This window comes from Oncorhynchus nerka, linkage group LG19, assembly GCF_034236695.1.
Source record: "Oncorhynchus nerka isolate Pitt River linkage group LG19, Oner_Uvic_2.0, whole genome shotgun sequence".
Classification (NCBI taxonomy): domain Eukaryota; kingdom Metazoa; phylum Chordata; class Actinopteri; order Salmoniformes; family Salmonidae; genus Oncorhynchus; species Oncorhynchus nerka.
Window position 1 is genome coordinate 18,224,459 of NC_088414.1, and position 23,552 is coordinate 18,248,010.

General features: G+C 41.1%; 1 protein-coding gene across 1 annotated transcript; it reads left to right on the plus strand.

The window, feature by feature from the left end:
* The first annotated feature begins 4,886 nt into the window (after positions 1–4,886).
* On the plus strand, positions 4,887–7,225 carry LOC115147010 (uncharacterized). The gene is made up of 2 exons (XM_029689000.1): positions 4,887–5,235; positions 5,444–7,225. The coding sequence occupies exon 2, from the start codon at positions 5,557–5,559 to the stop codon at positions 6,310–6,312; it is 756 nt and encodes a 251-aa protein (XP_029544860.1). The 5' UTR covers positions 4,887–5,235; positions 5,444–5,556; the 3' UTR covers positions 6,313–7,225.
* The last annotated feature ends 16,327 nt before the right edge of the window (positions 7,226–23,552 follow it).

Genomic DNA, 23,552 nt, shown 5'->3' on the forward strand with positions numbered 1-23,552 from the left:
TTATACTATACATGTTGATGAGAACTAGAACCCTCACAGTACTGTACAGTATGAGTGATTATACTATACATGTTGATGAGAACTAGAACCCTCACAGTACTGTACAGTATGAGTGATTATACTATACATGTTGATGAGAACTACTAGAACCCTCACAGTACTGTACAGTATGAGTGATTATACTATACATGTTGATGAGAACTACTAGAACCCTCACAGTACTGTACAGTATGAGTGATTATACTATACATGTTGATGAGAACTAGAACCCTCACAGTACTGTACAGTATGAGTGATTATACTATACATGTTGAGAACTAGAACCCTCACAGTACTGTACAGTATGAGTGATTATACTATACATGTTGATGAGAACTAGAACCCTCACAGTACTGTACAGTATGAGTGATTATACTACACATGTTGAGAACTAGAACCCTCACAGTACTGTACAGTATGAGTGATTATACTATACATGTTGATGAGAACTAGAACCCTCACAGTACTGTACAGTATGAGTGATTATACTATACATGTTGAGAACTAGAACCCTCACAGTACTGTACAGTATGAGTGATTATACTATACATGTTGATGAGAACTAGAACCCTCACAGTACTGTACAGTATGAGTGATTATACTACACATGTTGATGAGAACTAGAACCCTCACAGTACTGTACAGTATGAGTGATTATACTATACATGTTGATGAGAACTACTAGAACCCTCACAGTACTGTACAGTATGAGTGATTATACTACACATGTTGATGAGAACTAGAACCCTCACAGTACTGTACAGTATGAGTGATTATACTATACATGTTGATGAGAACTAGAACCCTCACAGTACTGTACAGTATGAGTGATTATACTATACATGTTGAGAACTAGAACCCTCACAGTACTGTACAGTATGAGTGATTATACTATACATGTTGATGAGAACTACAATCCCCACAGTACTGTACAGTATGAGTGATTATACTATACATGTTGATGATGGTTTTTTTGTCATTATTATTGCCGCCATGTAATTTCAGGAGTTTGTTTTTTGCTTCAACTTCTTATTTTTCACAGGTAAATTACTATATGCAAAGATATAGAAAAAATAAAGGCTATTGAAGCAAATTGCTGTTTTTCTGATTCATTCTTGTTACATATACTTTAGTACCGTCAATAAAGTGAAAAGGTGTTATTCTTATTCTATAATGAAATGCTGATTTATGTGAAATCATTCAAACTTCAAAGAAAAGTCCATAATTGATGTAATGCTCCCTGTTAGTGTGTTTTAGGTCAGTGTGTTGCATTGCTTTTTTCTGATTTTTTAAGAATTGTTGCCAGTGTTATGGTTGAACAAGTTTATTTTTAGACCTGTATGAAGTGTTTTGGTGCTTTGAGTGAGTTTTGGAGGTGAGATCAACTGTTTGGCCAGATGCATGTTGATAATGCAGACTCTGTGAAGAGTTTTGGGAAAGTGGCTTCGGTATTGACTGATGCTTCTAAGCAATTGAAAAAAACAAATGAGTTTCTAGTGATGAATAACACAGATATTTTCCATCTGAGCAATGTGTGCTGTGGCTCTGAGAGGCCTAGGGTAATTGGGAGGCTGAAGTAGACTTGTTGATTGCTTTATTTCCTGTGTGTGTCTGAAGGTGGCTCTACAGTTAACACCAACCTAGACACTGGTGGTGTGCTGTGGTCAGTGTCTCTCTCTCTCTCCGGCTCACTGAGTTTCCCTCAGCTGTACTCTGTGTGTGTGTGTGTGGTGTACACTCTCAGAAAAAAAGGGTACGGTTAGGGTACAGTGTTCCTTGGGGTACAAAAATAAAATATACTCTACACATAATTTACCTTCAGAGGTACTCTTATGATCTCACATGGTACTGTTATGTAGGCCGATCCAGAGATCACGTTAGTCATTTAATGTGTGGGAGTGAGCTTGGGCGATGTCATATTTTTTTAAGCAGCGCACTTTTTGGTAACACTATACTTTAACGTTTCATGCGTTCCAAGACTCCCAAATAGCAACACACACAAGGGGGTTGATAGCAGATGTTTTCTTGTTTTCATTTTGTGGTGAAAGCTAAGAAGAATCAAGTTCTTGTCGTCTTCCGTTGCTAGCTAGTTGAGGGGTATACTCCAAAGCAGGAAAAATTTGTTAGCCAGCTAACTTGCCTAAATATTCTGAAACAACTTTTTTATTCTTCAGCAAGATGTGCTTGAAATGGGAATAGTCTAATTGACTCAACAACCAAAAACGCATATCAAAGTTTAGCTTTCTTCATGAACCTGAAAATCTGTAGTTTTTTTGTTTTGTTATCAAAGTTAGCTGGCTTACTCAATGTTACTTGTTGTTTATCAAAGTTAGCTGGCCTATTCAATGTTACTGATTCGTAGTATAGGCTACCCCTCTGGATAAACATAGCCTGCAAGCTAGCCTTTTAGCTTCCCACATCTCCATATGAAATAATCAGATTGATAATTATATTAATTGCCCAGGCAAATATTCTTATACTTCCAAGTGTAACCTACAACATTATCCCAGTTTGATATGCTGCTTGAATGTATTCGCTCCCATATCAGCTAAAAATAGATTGCAATGATTTTTCCTGGCAGAGAAAAAAGCACATGGCTACAACTATTTTTACTTTTTCAAAATAGCCTAGAATCATCACTTCTTAACAAGATACCTTTCGGGAGATTCTAATAAGGCTACAATGTTGTTTGGTTTGTTGTTTGAACAGTTGCTGAGATTATTTCTGGTTATCAATGCAAAATAGGCTGATTTATTTGATGCAGTAGTCAAATGCCGACAGTGGCAGACTGGGACCAAAAGTCAGCCCTGGCATTTCTAACGTACCAACCAACTTTTTCCCTTGAGGCCCGCATACCGAACCATTTCTTTCCTTGAGGCCCGCATACCGGACCATTTCTTTCCTTGAGGCCCACATACCGAACCATTTCTTTCCTTGAGACCCGTATACCGAACCATTTCTTTCCTTGAGGCCCGCATACCGAACCATTTCTTTCCTTGAGGCCCGCATACCGAACCATTTCTTTCCTTGAGGCCCGCATACCGAACCATTTCTTTCCTTGAGGCCCGCACACCGAACCATTTATTACCTTGAGGCCCGTACACCGAACCATTTATTTCCTTGAGGCCCGCACACCGAACCATTTCTTTCCTTGAGAAGCCCGGCACCAGACTATTATTTTCTTTGAGGCTCCATTATTAGCCAGATAATGATCCGTTTGTGCAACAGAAAAAACAAGTTAGACAGGTCCACTGGGCTAAAAGTGGCCAATCCACTCCTGAATGCAAAGCTAAACCAAGACAGGGCAATCTTGAAGTTGTGATTTTTAAGTTGATTGGTGACAACAACATAATTGACATATGTGACTCGTTTCAGGAAACTAGGCGTATGTCACACTTCACTAGTTCACAGGAGAGGGATTTGAACGTAAACATTTATTTATTGATCAAAATGCGTTTTTTGGCTTTAGTATCAGTATTCAAAACACTCTTCTTTAACCACGTCTCAGTAATGACCAACACATCTGGATTGGAGGTGTGAACCCACACTTTGAATTTATTCATTTTAGGTAATAAGCTTGTTGTGTTAACGTGCAGAAATAGAGAGCAGAATACTAGAGCAGAAATCAATGAAGCAGATAGTGTACCAGTCAGAATTGGGGCTAGCAACAGTAGATGGGCCAGGGTGTACATGCACATTTCCAGATATCATCAACAGTAATACAATCAAGGCACGGCATAGTACAGGGAGAGCTCTACAGTGCTGATTTATGACATCTGAATGTGCATCAGATGGCAACAAGATCATATTATATTGCAATTTCATCAGGTAACATGAATATAAAGCCGGTAAGAGGTGGTTAGGGTCGTTGTCCTGTTGGAAGGTGAATGGTGCCAGGTTCCTCCAGACGTGACACTTGGCCTTCAGGCCAAAGAGTTCAATCTTGGTTTCATCAGAGAATCTTGTTTCTCATGTTCTTTAGGTGCCTTTTCGCAAACTCCAAGCGGGCTGTCATGTGCCTTTTACTGAGGAGTGGCTTCCGTCAGGTCACTCTACCATAAAGGCCTGATTGGTGGAGTGCTGCAGAGAAGGTTGTACGAGTTCCACTCCTATCAGTTAAAAACATGCAGAAGCATCTCCAGTGGGCACGTGATCACCAACACTGGACAATATATAGTCTGTAGAGAATTTACAGATGGACTATCCAAATAAAGTGTTACCTTATTTACAATTATCCCCCAGCCTCCCCACCCATTCTTCACTTGACTTGTCTCCGCTTTTGACTTTGCCCACATTAATCACTGTTATGACTACTGATAAGAGGCTTTTCTTCAGAGGGAGCATATGTTTAAAGTAATGGTTCAATTAATTATGATATGTTATTGTCTCACCTAGCTATTTTAAGATTAATGCACTAATTGTAAGTCACTCTGGTTAAGAGTGTCTGCTGAATTACTTAAATGTCAAATGTAATGTTCATAAGTGGGATTAGTGTTGGCTTGAATGGTCCACTGAACAATAGCTCATTCTTCTTTTTTTTTCATTAGATGAAATGAAGGTCTCTGCTAAGTTATTAAGCTTAAAGTGTGTGTGTGTGTGTGTGTGTGTGTGTGTGTGTGTGTGTGTGTGTGAGAGAGAGAGACTAAAGTGCTCTGACCTTCTCCCCATTTACACATTTTCTCAGGCTCCCAGTGACATCCTTTACCAGTTTCCTGTATCCATGGTGACGGGGAGATTTGTCCAATCAACAGTCAGTATTGTGTTGTGGGGAAATGCAGTGTTTCCTGTTTTTCCCACCATCTTCTTCCCATTGGTGTAGGGTGGATTTCTTTGTTTGTGACCTGGAAAGCTACAGAGAGTTCTTACAGAGCGTCACATATCTAGGATAATCCATTGCTTATACATTTTTTCATTTAACTCTAAGATGTAAATATTGTGTTTTGTCTGTTCCTGGAGGCTGTTGCCATAGTGATAACCAAAATATACTTTTTTTTTACTAGTTTCCTGTATCCATGGTGACGGGGAGTTTTGTCCAATCGACTGTTGGTATTGTGTGGTGGGGAAATGCAGTGTTTCCTGCTTTTCAAACGGGCTTCCTCCCATTGGTACAGGGTGGAATTCTTTGTTTGTGTCCTGGAAAGCTACAGTGTCCTTACGGTCTTATGGAGTATCTTTGGCCAGAACCTTAAATAAGAAGTAAGTAACATTTTCCTGATTAACACACTTTTTTGGGGTGAATCCAAGCTTTTAACGCTGCACAGTTGACTCAGTTCGGCTGAATATTTGATTTTTTATTTGAGTCTGTTGGTCAGTTGTATGCAATGTATACTTTTTAATTTTGACATTTGAAATTCTGTTTTTTTAACTTAACAATTGCTAAATCCTTCATCTTTGTGTTTTAAAGTTTGAGACAACATGAAGCCTTTTCAAGCAAACTGCTTTGACGCTCAGTGCTGCCTCCATCCGTCACTACCAACAGTCCTTGAGTAACAGACATTACACCACCCCTCTGGTGACATGCAGAGGCCACAGGTTACTGGTGGCACCCCGCTACAGATCCCACCACAGCCTGTACCCAAGAACAGGCACCCCATCCTCCTGTACTCCATCCAACCCTTACTGAGGGAGACAGTTATCAGTAAAGAAGGCCACCCCCATCCCCAGCCTGACTCCCCCCAGACCTGTGGCACTCAAGGCTCAGGCCAGAGCTGCTGGAGCCTGGATGTGAGAGTGGCCGTGCTGCTGGTGATCGTGGCTGGAGCTCTGATACTGATCCTGCTCTACAGACTCCTCCAGCTGAGGCACAGACTGAGGCTGGCCCAGGCTCGACATGCCCTGGAGTACTACAGTTTCTACCACACCGCCACCTACACCCTCAAGGACCCCAGGCTGCCCCGGATACTGCCCACGAATGGAGATGCTATAGAGGTCACCCCTGTGGCCAACCCTGTGGCCCCTATTGTTGTCACCCCAGTACCACCTCCACCGGTCTCCCCACCAACCACTCTTCCTCTCCCTCCACCCCCCATCTTGTCTCTACCCCCTCGCCTACCTCCCCCTCCTCTACTGCCTCCACCCCTTCTCCCACTCTCTTCCTCACTCTCTCTCCCTCTGCCCCTGCCCATCATCCACACCACCCCACCTAGCCCTCACCAGTCCTGGGGTGCCAGCTCGGATGCAGAGGTGTACTCTCGGATCGGAGCGTTCAGACCATCCAGGCTGTCCAGCCTCAGCCACTCACAGGTCATCCTGTTTGAACATTCCTCTCTCTGACATCTTCTCTGGATATTCCACATTAAGAGCATTCCGCTTTGTGGCTGCTTCTATCACTTCTGTGAGAATTCTATAACCTATTTTAATGTTCTGAATTTCAGATTTGTGTGTGGGTGTTCTCCCTTGTTATGGGGTCTTTGAGGATCATGAAAGGGATTCTGTTGAGTTCACTGTTTTATTATCCACTCACTGTTGAGTGCATGGGCTTTGAAATTTCCTGTAGCTGAATTGCAAATGTCCATTTTATGGTCCTATTAAAGTCACAAAGTATTTAAAATGGTTGCCCTGATAAAATACATTTTTCCTAATCTAAAACCATGTTTATTATGTTGTTTGTCTTGAGACATATCCCATTTCTCCCACAATCACAATAACTGACCTCACTGTTTCCTTTGATTGGTGGAAGACATTTCCTCTGGTGCTTTTCCATCACTGGGTCTCTCCCTATCTTACTCGCTCCCTATGTTTCCTCTCCCTCTCCATAATACTTACTGTTCTCTCTCTCTCTCTCTCTCTCTCTCTCTCTCCTCGCAGTCTGAAGGCATGATTATTTAATGAAATGTTTTATTTTATTGTAATTGTAAAAAAAAAAAGTTTATATTTTAAAGCAGAACAGCTTAACAGTATATATTGCCAACATAATACATGTTTATGTCTGTTAAGTAATGTAAATAGATTAGATCTGTTCATCACCATCTATAGAGGATTTATGACCTTGTTGACAGACTTCTGCTCTTGGTTCTTACAAAGGTATTTTTGTAAGTTTCCACCATGCCTGAAGATTTATTCACCTTCAATAATTAATAACATTTTATTTCCCCAACTGGTCCTTCATGCATAGTTGATTCATGGGTTGTTATTTGTTGAATAAAGTAGAAGAGCAGGGTGAAACCTAAGACCTCATTTGATCCAATCCCTTGGGTGACTGTTTATCCCTGGCCATCTCTAACTTTGTTTGCAGGACTGTTATCTGACTTGTCTACTTGCTGAAAGCATGTTAATACACTACACACATGGACAGCGTCATAACCAGTTAATGGGTTCTGTGTGGAATGAGATTGATACTGTTATAGAATCTGGACATTGGGCACAGTCAACCACATACCAGATGAGTGAGAAGTGAGGCCTTTCTGAAAAGGGATTCAATTGTAAATGTCCTTGATCATTATGTGGATCTCTGCTTCTGCACTGCATTAACTACATATCAAAATAATCCCATTCAGAGAACTTTTTTCTAGTTATGGTTCTCCTTTTCACAGAGTTTCGATGAAAGTAGCTCAGGTTCAGTAAAGGTCAGGTGCTTTTATTGTAAAACTAGCCACCATGCTGTATATTTATCCTTTGCTGTCCAATGTATGACTTTCTGCCACCGAAACCCTTGAGTTAGGAATGCTGCATAATTGCTTCTGTCTCTGCTTGTCATTTAGTCAAATTTGTGAAAATGTGTGAAGAAATCGTGTTATTAATATTGCCCTCAGAGCCTCAGTGTCCAAAAGAGTCCTCAAACCAGGCAATTAGTATTGGTCAGTTTTGAACAAAGTCCCTCTAGAGATTAAAACAACCACAAAATGAATAAAAGGAAGCGTAATATTTGGTTGTGCAAAACATGCTCCGTGATGGGAGTAAACTCAGTGGGCCAAATAATGTATTATAAACAGACGGACAGCATACTGTATGAGTATGCACAATTAATTATTATTAACCATTATTTTACCAGGTAAGTTGACTGAGAACACATTCTCATTTACAGCAACAACCTGAGGAATAGTTACAGGGGAGAGGAGGGGGGATGAATGAGCCAATGTAAGCTGTGGATGATTAGGTGACTATGATGGTATGAGGGCCAGATTGGGAATTTAGCCAGGACACCAGGGTTAACACCCCTACTCTTACGATAATGCCATGGGATCTTTAATGACCACAGAGAGTCAGGACACCCATTTAACATCCCACCTAAAAGACAGCACCCTACACAGGGCAATTTCCCCAATCACTGGCCTGGGGCATTGGGTATTTTTTTAGATCAGAGGAAAGGGTGCCTCCTACTGGCCCTTCATCACCACTTCCAGCAGCATCTGGTCTCCCATCTAGGGACCAACCAGGACCAACCCTGCTTAGCTTCAGAAGCAAACTCATTTTATTCCATTTAATTAATGTATTTTACTTTCATGAGTAGCGTAACCAAAGTTTTTTATAACTAACCCAAGATAGACCAGAGCCTGTCCTTTCCAATGGGAGCAAATTAATTCATCATAACTGACAGAACAAGCCAGAAGGGCTTGAGCTAGTGAGATGCTATTGGTGCATTCTAGCATTTATTTGTGAAGTGCACGTGTGCAAAAACAATTTGCCCTTGCACTCTTTCTAAACTACGCAATTTTTTGAAACTTCGGCAAAGGGTAAAGTCGAAAAAAACAGAGTACACTCTGTTTGTTACAGATTCTAGTTTTGGAAACAGAAAATGATTCAGAGATCAAATGTTTCATCGACAATAAAATGAACAGAATGTCGGCCAAAATCCATCTTGCTTCATCTTCTCCCACTGCCGTCCACTGGGCTTCCTCTCATCACCATAATGGGTAGTGAGTGGAAACGCCGAAGCATCCGGTGAAGTATCTGTCTCTATCTCAGAGGGTTGGTGGCACCTTAATTGGGGAGGACAGGCTTGTGTTAATGACTGTAGCGGAATCAATGGAATGGTACCAAATACATCAAACACATGGTTTCCAGGTGTTTAATGCCATTCCATTTGCTTAGTTCCAGCCATTATTATGAGCAAAGGGTATGCTTTGGTTCGGCTGGCGCCGAGCCTACCTCTTGTGCTTGCATACTCTAATAAAGTGTACCTGCATACTCCCTTAAAATACCTTCACTTGAAAATCAAGAAAAAGCAGCAATAGTATTGTTTGTCCATCTTGAAATGCTGTAGCTAGTATACTGCCTCAAAAATAGTCTGAATTAATCTAAAATAACTCATTAATGTTGACGTTTTTGCCAAGGAGATCTTAGTCGCATAAAATCTAACTAAGCAGCCTGGTCTCATAGAGTAGACGTAACATAGTAAACGTCAATCCGGAACAGTCAAGCTAGTGCGATATTTTACATTTGGTAAGGTTACACAAGACAGAAGGTTACTTAAAACCTCTTAGGGATCCCTAAACCCCTACTCCCGCTTGAATCCCGGTAACGGGATTGATTTGACAACATCCAGTGAAAACAGTCAAAAACAGAAATACTCATAATAAAAATTCACAAAACATACAAATGTTATGCATCAAAATAAATCTTAATTTCTTGTTAATCCAGCCACTGTGTCAGATTTCAAAAAGGCTTTACGGCAAAAGCAGACCATGCGATTATCTGAGGACTGCACCCCGCATACAAACACATGAAAATCAGATTCAACCAGGCAGGTGTGCAACAAAAGTCAGAAATAGCAATATAATTAATGCCTTACCTTGAAGATCTTCTGTTGGCACTCCAAAATGTCCCAGAAACATCACAAATGGTCCTTTTGTTCGATAATGTCCTTCATTATGTCCCAAAAATGTCCATTTATTTGGCTCATTTGATTCAGAAATACACCGGTTTCATCTCGTCCAACATGCCTACAAAGTATCTAATAATTTACCTATAAACTTGGTCCAAACATTTCAAACAACGTTCCTAATCCAACCTAAGGTATCCTAAAACGTAAATAATTGATCAAATTTAAGACGGGATATACTGTGTTCAATACCAGATAAAAACAACGTGAAGCGCATTCCAGGTCAGGCACAACAAAAGACTTGAGTCCATCTGAGTGACACATGGAAAGAACAGAACTACTTCTTCATTTCTCAAAAAAGAAACATCAACCAAATTCTAAAGACTGTTGACTTCTAGTGGAAGCCATAGGAACTGCAACCAGATTCCTATTAAAAAGGGTTTCCCATAGAAATCTAATGGAAAACACATTGACCTCCAAAATTGTTTTCCCTGGATGGATTGTGCTCGGGGTTTCGCCTGCCAAATCAGTTCTGTTATACTCACAGACATTATTCAAACAGTTTTAGAAACTGTAATAATAATATGCATATCCTAGCTTCTGGGCCTGAGTAGCAGGCAGTTTACTTTGCGCACGCTTTTCATCCGGACGTGAAAATACTGCCCCCTAGCCCAAAGAGGTTTTGGACAAAAATTAAAGGTGGGTGATTGGTCTGGGTATCTAGGCGGATGTCAAATGTAAATGTCTTTCAACCCAAAGGTTGTGTGTTCAAATCTCATCACAGAGAATTTTAGCTAATTAGCAACTTACTACTTTTTAGCTACTTTACAACTACTTGTAAAGCTAACCTTTCCCTTAGCCCTAACCGTAACCATTTTTTTTAGCTAACCCTTCCGCTATAAACCTAAACTTAACCCTTTAACCTAACTCCTAACCTAGGGTAGCCTAGTGGTTAGAGCGTTGGACTAGTAACCGAAAGGTTGCAAGGTACAAATCTGTCGTTCTGTCCCTGAACAGGCAGTTAACCCACTGTTCCTAGGCCGTCATTGAAAATAACAATTTGTTCTTAACTGACTTGCCTAGTTAAATAAAGGTAAAATAAAATTAAATAAAAAAAAAAAACTAATCCTAACCCCTAGCCTAGCTAACGTTAGCCAACTATCTAACGTTAGTGTTAGCCACCTAGCTAACGTTAGCCACAACAAATATGAATTTTTTACATATATGTTTTGCAAATTTGTAACATATTCTACATTTTGCAAATTCGTAACATATCATACAAATTGTAATTTGTAACATATACAAAATGGAGGATGGACATCCAAAAATTAATACATACCTTACAAAACGTAACATACACAAAATATACAAAAGTATGTGGACACCCATTCAAATGAGAAGATTCGGCTATTTCAGCCACACATGTTGCTGACAGGTGTATAAAATTGAGCGCACAGCCTTGCAATCGCCATAGGAAAACATTGGCAGTAGAAATGCATTACTGAAGAGCTCAGTTACTTGTGTTTGAGAGTGTGAGTTGGAAGGGGACGTTACACACAAACTGTTCCGAACTGTTTCGGATGGGAAGCATGCGTACGCCTTAACTCTCAGGTCCTCAACGGTAGCACTATTAATAGTACAAATTCAATCAGAAACAGTGCTTGCTGCCTGCTCCTGGACCTTAGTCATCAGCTCAGGTATATGCTGTGACATCACCAGTGTTAGCTCTCTCTTGTTATCTTATCTCCATTTCCTTAAGGTACTGATCCCAGAACACAGACATGCACTTAAATCCCTTAAGAGATTTCACTCTGCACCTTAAGTTTTAAAAAATTACACTGATTTATTTGACAACCTGGGTTCCCATGGTGACAGGTTTTTTCTGGGCTTCGAGACACATAGTCAGATCCAACATTATTTCCAGGCTTGACAAAGAGGAGCAAAAAATGCTGTATAAAATAGATAATACAAATACTGAGCTGCTACCCCCCCCCCCCACACCCTTTTTTAAAATAACTACTAGGCTGCAATGCCTATTCACACCCCTTGACCTTTTTCACATTTTCTTGTGTTACAAAGTGGGATTAAAATGGATTTAATTGTAATGTTTTTGTCAACGATCTACACAAAATACTCTGTAATGTCAAAGTGGAAGACATTTTTAAAAATATATACAAATCATAAAAAATAAAAATATATCTTGATTAGGTAAGTATCAACCCCCAGAGTCAATACATGTTAGAATCACATTTGGCAGCACAGGAGGTTGGTGGAACCTTAATTGGGGAGAATGGGCTCCTGGTAAGGATGGGAGCGGAATCAGTGGAATGGTATTAAATACATCAAACACATGTTTTCCAAGTGTTTGACGCCATTCCATTCGCTCTATTCCTGCCATTATTATGAGTCGTTCTCCACTCAGCAGCCTCCACTGTTTGGCAGCGATTACAGCTGTGAGTGTCTCTAGGTAGGTCTCTGAGAGCTTTCCACACATGAATTGTGCCACATTTGCCCATTATTATTTTCAAAGTTCTTCAAGCTCTGTCAAATTGGTTGTTGATCATTGCTTGACAACCATTTTCAAGTCTTGCCATATATTTTGAAGCAGATTTAAGTCTAAACTGTAACTAGGCCACTCAGGAACATTCACTGTCTTCTTGGTAAGCAATTTTAGTGCCTTGTTGCAAACAGGACACATGTTTTGCATTATTTTGATTCTGTACAGGCTTCCTTTTCACTCTCTCAATTAGGTTAATATTGTGCAGTAACTACAATGTTGTTGATCCAGCCTCAGTTTTCTCCTATCACAGCCATTACACTCTGTAACTGTTTTAAAGTTACCATTGGCCTCATGGTGAAATTAGTGAGCTGTTTCCTCCCTCTCCGGCAACTGAGTTAGGAAGGATGCCTGTATCTTTGGATTGACTGGGTGTATTGATATACCATCCAAAGTGAAATAATAACTTCACCATGCTCAAAGGGATATTCAATGTCTTTCTTTATTTTTACCTATCTACCAATACGTTCCCTTATTTTGCGAGGCATTGGAAAACCTCCCTTGTCTTTGTGGTTGAATCTGTGTTTGAAATTCACTGCTCGACTGAGGGACCTTACATATAATTGTACTGTATGAGTGGGGTACAGAGATGAGGTAGTCATTCAAAAATCAAAACACTATTATTGCACACAGAGTGAGTCCATGTAACTTATTATGTGTTGTTAAGCACATTTTTACTCCTGAACTTATTTAGGCTTGTCATAATAAAGTGGTTGACTTATTGACTCAAGAAATTTCATTTTTTAATTTTTAATTCATTTGTTTAAAAAAAAATCTAAAAACATAATTCTACTTTGACATGATGGGGTATTGTGTGTAGGCCGATGACACAATCTAATCCATGTTAAATTCAGGTTGTAACACAACAAAATGTGTAAAAAGTCAAGGGGTGTGAATGCTTTCTGAAGGCACTATATATTGTATGCTCCAAAGGATTTCAAAGGGGTTCAAGTCCGTAGACGGAAATGGCCATTGTAAAATTTAGATTTTGTGGTAAATTCACAATTTCTTAGTGGATTTTGATGTGTGCTTGGGGTTATTGTCTTGGTGGAAGTTCCACTTCAGCCTCCTGGCAATGTCCTGGAACTTGATAAAGTTCACGATGCCGTTGACAATAAGGGCCCCAGGACCAGTGGAAGCAAAATAGCCCCATAACATCAAAGATCCACCACCATATTTTACAATAGTTATGAGGTTCTTTTCTGCATATGCATCCTTCTTTCAACCCCAAACCCACCACTGGTGTGTGGCCAGTGGTGGGTTTGGGGTTGAAAGAAGGATGCATATTTTTTTTATTTAATCTGGCAATAGACCCGTTTCAATCCAAGTGCTACAAGCAAAAATGAAAGCCGATGGCATTGAGGTCACTGGCTTCAACAATAAGTGCATAGATGACGTTGTCCCAACAGTGACTGTACGTACATACTCCAACCAGAAGTCATGGATTACAGGCAACATTCGCACTGAGCTAAAGGGTAGAGCTGACACTTTCAAGGAGTGGGACTCTAACCCGGAAGCTTATAAGAAATCCTGCTATGCCCTCCGACGAACCATCAAACAGGCAAAGTGTCAATACAGGACTAAAATCGAATCGTACTACACCGGCTCTGACGCTCGTCGGATGTGGCAGGGCTTGCACAAGCCTACCAGACACAAGCCTACCAGACGAGAAAAATAACTTCTATGCTCGCTTCGAGGCAAGTAACACTGAAACATGCTTGAGAGCATTAGCTGTTCCCAATGACTGTGTGATCACGCTCTCCACAGCCGATGTGAGTAAGACTTTTAAACAGGTCAACATTCACAATGCCACAGGGCAAGACATTTTACCAATGCGTGTACTCCAAACATGTGCTGACCAACTGGCAAGTGTCTTCACTGACATTTTCAACCTCTCCCTGTCTGAGTCTGTAATACCAACATGTTTCAAGCAGACCACCATAGTCCCTGTGCCCAAGACCACTAAGGTAACCTGCCTAAATGAATTATTATTTCTTTCATATTTTATTTCTTTCATCACATTCCCAGTGGGTCAGAAGTTTATATACACTCAATTAATATTTGGTATTGCCTTTAAATTGTTTAACTTGGGTCAAATGTTTCGGGTAGTCTTTCACAAGTTTCCCACAATAAGTTGGGTGAATTTTGGCCCATTCCTCCTGACAGAGCTGGTGTAACTGAGTCAGGTTTGTAGGCCTCCTTGCTCACACACGCTTTTTCAGTTCTGCCCACACATTTTCTATAGGATTGAGGTCAGGGCTTTGTGATGGCCACTCCAATACCTTGACTTGGTTGTTCTTAAGCCATTTTGCCACAACTTTGGAACTATGCTTGGGGTCATTGTTCACTTGAAAGACCCATTTGCGACCAAGCTTTAACTTCCTGACTGATGTCTTGAGATGTTGCTTCAATATATCCACGTAATTTTCCCTTCTCATGATGTGAGATTTTGTGAAGTGCACCAGTCCATCCTGCAGCAAAGCACCCCCACAACATGATGCTGCCACCCCCGTGCTTGACGGTTGGGATGGTGTTCTTCGTCATGCAAAGCCTCCCCTTTTTCTTCCAAACATAACGATGGTCATTATGGCCAAACATGTCTATTTTTGTTTCATCAGACCAGAGGACATTTCTCCAAAAAGTATGAGCTTTGTCCCTATGTGCAGTTGCAAACCGTAGTCTGGCTTTTTTTATGGCGGTTTTGGAAAGAGGGGCTACTTCCTTGCTGAGCAGCCTTTCAGGTTATGTCGATACAGGACTCATTTTACTGTGGATATAGATACTTTTGTACCTGTTTCCTCCAGCATCTTCACAAGGCCCTTTGCTGTTGTTCTGGGATTGATTTGCATGTTTTGCACCAAAGTATGTGCATCTCTACGAGACAGAACGTGTCTCCTTCCTGAGTGGTATGACGGATGCGTGGTCCCATGGTGTTTATACTTGCTATTGTTTGTACAGATATACATGTTACCTTCAGGTGTTTGGAAAATGTTCCCAAGGATGAACCAGAATTGTGGAGGTCTACAATTGTTTTTCTGAGGTCTTGGCTGATTTATTTTGATTTCCCCATGATATCAAGCAAAGAGGCATTGAGTTTGAAGGTAGGCCTTGAAATACATCCACAGTTACACCTCCAATTGACTCAAATTATGTCAATTAGCCTATCAGAAGCTTCTAAAGCCATGACATCATTTTCTGGAATTGTACAAGCTGTTTAAAGGCATAGTCAACTTAGTGTATGTAAACTTCTGACCCACTGGAATTGTGATACAGTGAATTATAAGTGAAATAATCTGTCTGTAAACAATTGTTTGAAAAATGACTTGTGTCATGCACAAAGTATATGTCCTAACTGACTTGCTAAAACTATAGATTGTTAACAAGAAATTTGTGGAGTGGTTGGAAAATGAGTTTTAATGACTCCAACCTATGTGTATGTAAACTTCCGACTTCAACAGTATTTATTATGAAATGTTAGCTATTAAAATCAGATCGAACATTAATATCAAGGGATTAGATATCTTAATAACAAAGGTGTCATTGTACGCTGAAGATTCATGTTTTCTTTTAAATCTACAATTTGGATCCCTCCACAGCCTCATAGAGGATCTAGCTGCATTTTCTAGCCTCTCAGGGTTACAACCACATTATGATAAGTGTACTATATTATGTATTGGATCACAAAAAATACAACTTTTACATTACTGTGTAGTTTACCAATAAAATAGTCTGACGGTAATGTGGACATACTCGGTATACAAATCCTGAAAGAAAAAATGATCTCAATACAATAAATTGTAATAGAAAGTTAGCAAAAATATAAGATTGTGCTACCATGGAAAGGGAAATACCTGTCTATTTGTGGAAAAATCACCCTGATTAACTATTTAGTCATATGCCAGTTTTATCATGTTTCAGACTGTGTCGAAGAAACAGAAGTTTAATTCTAAAACAGGGGCAGGCAAGCGACAGGTCAAAGGCAGGCAGGGGTCAATAATCCAGTAAAATGGGGTAAGGTACAACATGGCAGGCAAGTGACAGGTCAAAGGCAGGCAGGGGTCAATAATCCAGTAAGATGGGGTAAGGTACAACATGGCAGGCAGGCTCAGGGTCAGGGCAGGCAGGGGTCAATAATCCAGTAAAATGGGGTAATGTACAACATGGCAGACAGGCTCAGGGTCAGGGCAGGCAGGGGACAATAATCCAGTAAAATGAGGTAAGGTACAACATGGCAGGCAGGCTCAGGGTCAGGGCAGGCAGGGGTCAATAATCCAGTAAAATGGGGTAATGTACAACATGGCAGACAGGCTCAGGGTCAGGGCAGGCAGGGGACAATAATCCAGTAAAACGAGGTAAGGTACAACATGGCAGGCAGGCTCAGGGTCAGGGCAGGCAGGGGTCAATAATCCAGTAAAATTGGGTAATGTACAACATGGCAGTCAGGCTCAGGGTCAGGGCAGGCAGGCAGGGGTCAATAATCCAGAGAGGGTGTAAAGGGTCCAGAACGGCAGGCATTCTCAGGGTCAGGGCAGGCAGGGGTCAATAATCCAGTAAAATGGGGTAAGGTACAACATGGCAGACAGGCTCAGGGTCAGGGCAGGCAGGGGACAATAATCCAGTAAAACGAGGTAAGGTACAACATGGCAGGCAGGCTCAGGGTCAGGGCAGGCAGGGGTCAATAATCCAGTAAAATGGGGTAATGTACAACATGGCAGTCAGGCTCAGGGTCAGGGCAGGCAGGGGTCAATAATCCAGAGAGGGTGTAAAGGGTCCAGAACGGCAGGCATTCTCAGGGTCAGGGCAGGCAGGGGTCAATAATCCAATAAAATGGGGTAAGGTACAACATGGCAGGCAGGCTCAGGGTCAGGGCAGGTAGAACGGTCAAAACCAGAGAAAACAGGAGCAAGAAACAGGCAGGAGCAGGGAAACAAACGCTGGTAGGTTTCACAAACAAAACAAACTGGCAACAGAAACAGAGAACACAGGAATAAATACACAGGGGATAATGGAGAAGATGGGAGACACCTGGAGGGGGGTGGAGACAAGCACAAAGACAGGTGAAACAGATCAGTGTGTGACAAGTTTACCTATTTGCTTATAGTCTTGCCTACACCTAGCGACATGTTTCTATAGGAGCAAAGAATATTACATTTGATTTGGAATGGCAAGACAGACTAAATTAAACAGGCCTATTTATAAAATTAATATTAATTCAGAGAGCAGAAAGTATTAAATATTAAAGCATTAGACCTCTCTCTAAAGGCGTCCATCATACACATGTTATACTTATATCTGAACTGGTTCTCTAGCAGATTAGTAAGAATGTCTCACCCCATGTTCAAGAATGGCCATATTCCTTTTATTCAGATTACAACCTCTCACTTTTTTATTTTTTTATTAAATCAAAGCCTTAGAAAGTTGATTGCAATTTCAGTTGAATCCATCTGAAAATACAAATAATACCACAAATATTGCGGTTAAGTCAAATACACTAATTGATAGAAAATCATTATTTACATAAGTATTCAGACCCTTTGCTATGAGACTCAAAATTGATCTCTGGTGCATCCTGCACCATTGATCATCCTTGAGATGTTTCTACAACTTGATTGGAGTCCACCTGTGGTAAATTCAATTGATTGGACATGATTTGGAAAGGCACACACATAAGGTCCCAAAGTTGACAATCATTGTCAGAGCAAAAACCAAGTCACGAGACTAAAGTCATTGTCTACCTAAAAAGGTTCAATAAAAGATAAATAACTACAAAATTGTCCGTAGAGTTCTGAGACAGGAGTTCATTTTTTTATTTGTATTATTTCACCTTTATTTAACCAGGTAGGCCAGATGAGAACAAGTTCTCATTTACATCCACGACCTGGCCAAGATAAAGCAAAGCAGTGTGACAAAAACAACAACACAGAGTTCCACATAAACAAATGTACAGTCAATAACACAAAATAAAATAAAAAATAAAAATACATGTACAGTGTATGGAAATGTAGAAGTTAGGCAATAAATAGCCCCTAGAGGTGAAAATAATTACAATTTAGAATGAATACTGGAGTGATAGATGGGCAGATGATGATGTGCAAGTAGAGATACTGGGGTGCAAAAGAGCAAGAGGGAAAGTAATAATATGGGAGTGAGGAAGTCGGGTGGGCTATTTACAGATTGGTTGTGTACAGGTACAGTGATCGGTAAGCTGCTCAGACAGCTGATGCTTGAAGTTAGAGAGGGAGATATAAGACTCCAGCTTCAGAGATTTTTGCAATTTGTTCCAGTCATTGGCAGCAGAGAACTGGAAGGAAAGGCGGCCAAAGTAAGTGTTGGCTTTGGGGATGACCAGTGCAATGTACTTGCTGGAGCGTGTGCTACGGGTGGGTGTTGCTATGGTGACCAGTGAGCTGAGATAAGGCTGGGCTTTACCTAGCAAAGACTTATAGATGACCTGGAGCCAGTGTGTTTGGCGATGATATGTAGTGAGGGCCAGCCAACAAGAGCATAAAGGTCGTAGGGGTAGGTAGTATAGGGGGCTTTGGTGATAAAAAGGATGGCATTGTGATAGACTACATCCAGTTTGCATGAGTAGAGTGTTGGGTGCTATTATGTAAATGACATCGCCGAAGTCAAGGATCGGTAGGATAGTCAGTTTTACGAGGGTATGTTTGGCGGCATGAGTGAAATAGGAAGCAGATTCTAGATTTAATTTTGGATTGGAGATGCTTAATGTGAGTCTGGAAGGAGAGTTTACAGTCTAACCATACATCTAGGTATTTGTAGTTGTCCATATTCTAGGTCATAACCGTCCAGAGAAGTGATGCAAGTCGGGAGGGTGCGGGCAGCGATCGGTTGAAGAGCATGCATTTGGTTTTACTAGCATTTAAAAGCAGTTGGAGGCCACGGGAGGAGTGTTGTATGGCTTTGAAGCTCGTTTGGAAGTTTGTTAGCACAGTGTCCAAAGAAGGGCCAGATGTATACAGAATGGTTTCATCTGCGTAGAGGTGGATCAGAGACCAGAAGCATCACCAGCAGCTAGAGCGACATCAATAATATATACAGAGAAAAGAGTATTGAGAGAATTGAACCCTGTGGCACCCCCATAGAGACTGCCAGAGGTCCAGACAACAGGCCCTCCGATTTGACACACTGAACTCTATCTGAGATATAGTTGGTGAACCATGCGAGGCAGTCATTTGAGAAGCCAAGGCTATTGAGTCTGCCAATAAGAATGCGGTGATTAACAGAGTCGAAAGCCTTGGCCAGGTCGATGAAGACAGCTGCACAGTACTGTCTTTTTTCAATGGTGGTTATGATATCGTATATTGATATTTAGAAAGGCAGGGCAGGATGGAAATAGGTCTATAACAGTTTGGGTCTAGAGTATCTCCCCCTTTGAAGAGGGCGATGACTGCGGCAGCTTTCCAATCTTTGGGGATCTCAGATGACACGAAAGAGAGCTTGAATAGGCTAGTAATTGGGGTTGCAACAATTTCGGCGGATATCTGGACCCTGGAGAGGTCTAGCCCAGCTGATTTGTTGGAATCCAGATTTTGCAGTTCTTTCAGAACATCAGCTGTCTGTATTTGGGTGAAGGAGAAGCAGGGGGGGGGGGGTCAAGTTGCTGCAGGGGGTGCTGAGATGTTGGCCAGGGTAGGGATAGCACTGTGTTAACAACCCTCCAGGCAAGCTTCAATGCCATACAACTCTCCTTCCGTGGCCTCCAATTGCTCTTAAATACAAGTAAAACTAAATGCATGCTCTTCAAATGCAATGCTCTTGGCACTGTCCAATATCACTACTCTGGACGGCTCTGACTTAGAATACGTGGACAACTACAAATACTTAGGTGTCTGGTTAGACTGTAAACTCTCCTTCCAGACCCATATCAAACATCTCCAATCCAAAGTTAAATCTAGAATTGGCTTCCTATTTCGCAACAAAGCATCCTTCACTCATGCTGCCAAACATACCCTTGTAAAACTGACCATCCTACCAATCCTCGACTTTGGCGATGTCATTTACAAAATAGCCTCCAATACCCTACTCAACAAATTGGATGCAGTCTATCACAGTGCAATCCGTTTTGTCACCAAAGCCCCATATACTACCCATCATTGCGACCTGTACGCTCTCGTTGGCTGGCCCTCGCTTCATACTCGTCGCCAAACCCACTGGCTCCATGTCATCTACAAGACCCTGCTAGGTAAAGTCCCCCCTTATCTCAGCTCGCTGGTCACCATAGCATCTCCCACCTGTAGCACACGCTCCAGCAGGTATATCTCTCTAGTCACCCCCAAAACCAATTCTTTCTTTGGCCGCCTCTCCTTCCAGTTCTCCGCTGCCAATGACTGGAACAAACTACAAAAATCTCTGAAACTGGAAACACTTATCTCCCTCACTAGCTTTAAGCACCAACTGTCAGAGCATCTTACAGATTACTGCACCTGTACATAGCCCACCTATAATTTAGCCCAAACAACTACCTCTTTCCCAACTGTATTTCATTAATTTATTTATTTTGCTCCTTTGCACCCCATTATTTTTATTTCTACTTTGCACATTCTTCCATTGCAAAACTACCATTCCAGTGTTTTACTTGCTATATTGTATTTACTTTGCCACCATGGCCTTTTTTGCCTTTACCTCCCTTCTCACCTAATTTGCTCACATTGTATATAGACTTGTTTATACTGTATTATTGACTGTATGTTTGTTTTACTCCATGTGTAACTCTGTGTCGTTGTATGTGTCGAACTGCTCTGCTTTATCTTGGCCAGGTCGCAATTGTAAATGAGAACTTGTTCTAAACTTGCCTACCTGGTTAAATAAAGGTGAAATAAATAAATAAAAAATAGCCAGGTGGAAAGCATGGCCAGCCGTGGAAAAATGCTTTTTGAAATGATCAATTATCGTAGAGTTATCGGTGGTGACAGTGTTGTGTCGAGGCACAGATCTGTGGAAAGGTACCACATTTTTTTTTTAGCATTGAAGGTCCCCAAAAACACAAAGGCCTCCATCATTCTTAAATTAAAGAAGTTTGGAACCACCAAGTCTCTTCCCAGAGCTGGCTGTTCGGCCAAACTGAGCAATCGGGGGAAAAGGGCCTTAGTCAGGGAGGTGACCAGGAACCCGATGGTCACTCTGACAGATCTCTAGCGTTCCTCTGTGGAGATGGGAGAACCTTCCAGAAGGACAACCATCTCTGCAGCACTCCACCAATCAGGCCTTTTTGGTAGAGTGGCCAGACGGAAGCCACTCCTCAGTAAAAGGCACAACAGCCCGCTTGGAGTTGGCACCTAAAGGACTGTCAGACCATGAGAAACAAGATTCTCTGGTCTAATGAAACCAAGATTGAACTATTTGGCCTGAATGCCAAGCATCACATCTGCAGGAAGCCTGGCACCATCCCTACGGTCATGTTGTTGGGGTGTTTTTCAGCGGCAGGGACTGTGGCACTAGTCAGGTTTGAGTGACTGATGAACAGAGTAAAGTACAGAGAGATCCTTGATGAAAACTTGCTCAAGAGTGCTCAGGGCCTCAGACTGATGTGATGGTTCACCTTCCAACAGAACAATTATCCTAAACAAGACAAGGCAGGAGTAGCTTCGGGACAAGTCTCTGAATGTCCTTGAGTGACACAGCCAGAGCCCGGACTTGAACGGGATCTAACATCTCTGGAGAGACCTGAAAATAGCTGTGCAGCAACGCTCCCCATCCAACCTGACAGAGCTTCAGATGTTCTTTAGAGAAAAATGGGAGAAACTCCCCAAATACAGGTGTACCGCCCTGCAAAGCTGTCATCAAGGCAAAGGGTGGCTACTTTGAAGAATCTAAAATATGTTTTGATTTGTTTAACACCTTTTTGGTTACTACATGATTCCATGTGTGTGATTTCATAATTCTGATGTCTTCACTATTATTCTACAATGTAGAAAAACCCTTGAATTTGTAGGTGTCCAAACATTTGACTGGTACTGAATATGTTTTTGTACTCGTTGCCTGATTTATGAACCATTTTTCTCTTTTCGTTTGTGAGTTCTTTGCCTTTTCCCGTGTTGATGGATGACAAAGGGATTTGACATGTGTTACCTCATTTTTATACCCCAGTAACACAGGAAGCCATGGAATGCCACAATACAGTTCCTTAAACTGAGATTCATTTTCAAAAGTAGAATGATGTAACTTAGTTTGTTTTGATTTTTTTAGGGGTGCCAACAATTTTGACACCTATCTTTTTGAGAGAAAAAAGTATTAATTCTTAAACTAAATCTATCTCTGAACAATTGTATTAGTGTAATTTGTACTATCTATTTATACATTCTTTTTTCCCTCATTTTTATCAAGGGTGCAAATCATTTTGGACCTGACTGTAGGAGCAGAGGAGCAATTTACTAAGAGAGAGAATTAGCTCAGGCCTTTGCTGATTCCATGCGAAAGGGAATTGTTTTAATTGTTTCACATATTAAGAGCCAAAGTCCTTTTGTGTGGAGATGTGGAGTGCTAAAACCAGTTTTCATGGCTGGAGTCACATTCATTAAGATTCTGTTTGATCCTCATTCCAGGGGTTCGCTGTTGGAGCTGAAATATTAAAGTGACAAGAATGAGTTGACACAGCGTCATTTAAAAAGTAGCGACAGAGCAGGAAACCATGTGTATGGTTTGTATGTGCTTATGTGCTAAACATGTCTTCTCAATACAGTATGTGATCTCTAATGAGGTAGCAATTCACCTTAATGACTTTTGTTAAGAAACTGTCTTTGCGTATTTAGGTTCCTTTTTTGTTTTCGTTAAGTCTTTCTGACTAAATGCTTATGGGAAATCAGTTGATCCCTGCACTTACTCACTATACGTTACAATAATTACTATACTGTAGCTTACCCTTAGTTTGAAGTTCTAGTATGTACAGTAACCATCTGTACTAGAACTTAAAATGAAGGGTAAACTATTGAGAGTTTTCTCCCCCCAATGTATTGCAACACATGAGAGAGTGACAGTACACAGCGGGGAGACAGTGGGTTAGTGTTTGTACTATACTGTACGTGGGCAGCATTCCCTCAGTGCTGTTCATACAGTAGGTGAGAATCTTTTAAACTTCCCCTTTTCAGAGGAACAGAGGTTTTTAATCTTTCACCTGCTAGCCACAGGAAAGCCTCTGCTCTGTTCTCTGCTTAGATAATGACTGAAGCTCCACCA

What these genes read in the sequence shown, in the direction of transcription:
- LOC115147010 (XM_029689000.1), top strand. Translation starts at nt 5,557, where the DNA reads ATGCAGAGGCCACAGGTTACTGGTGGCACCCCGCTACAGATCCCACCA.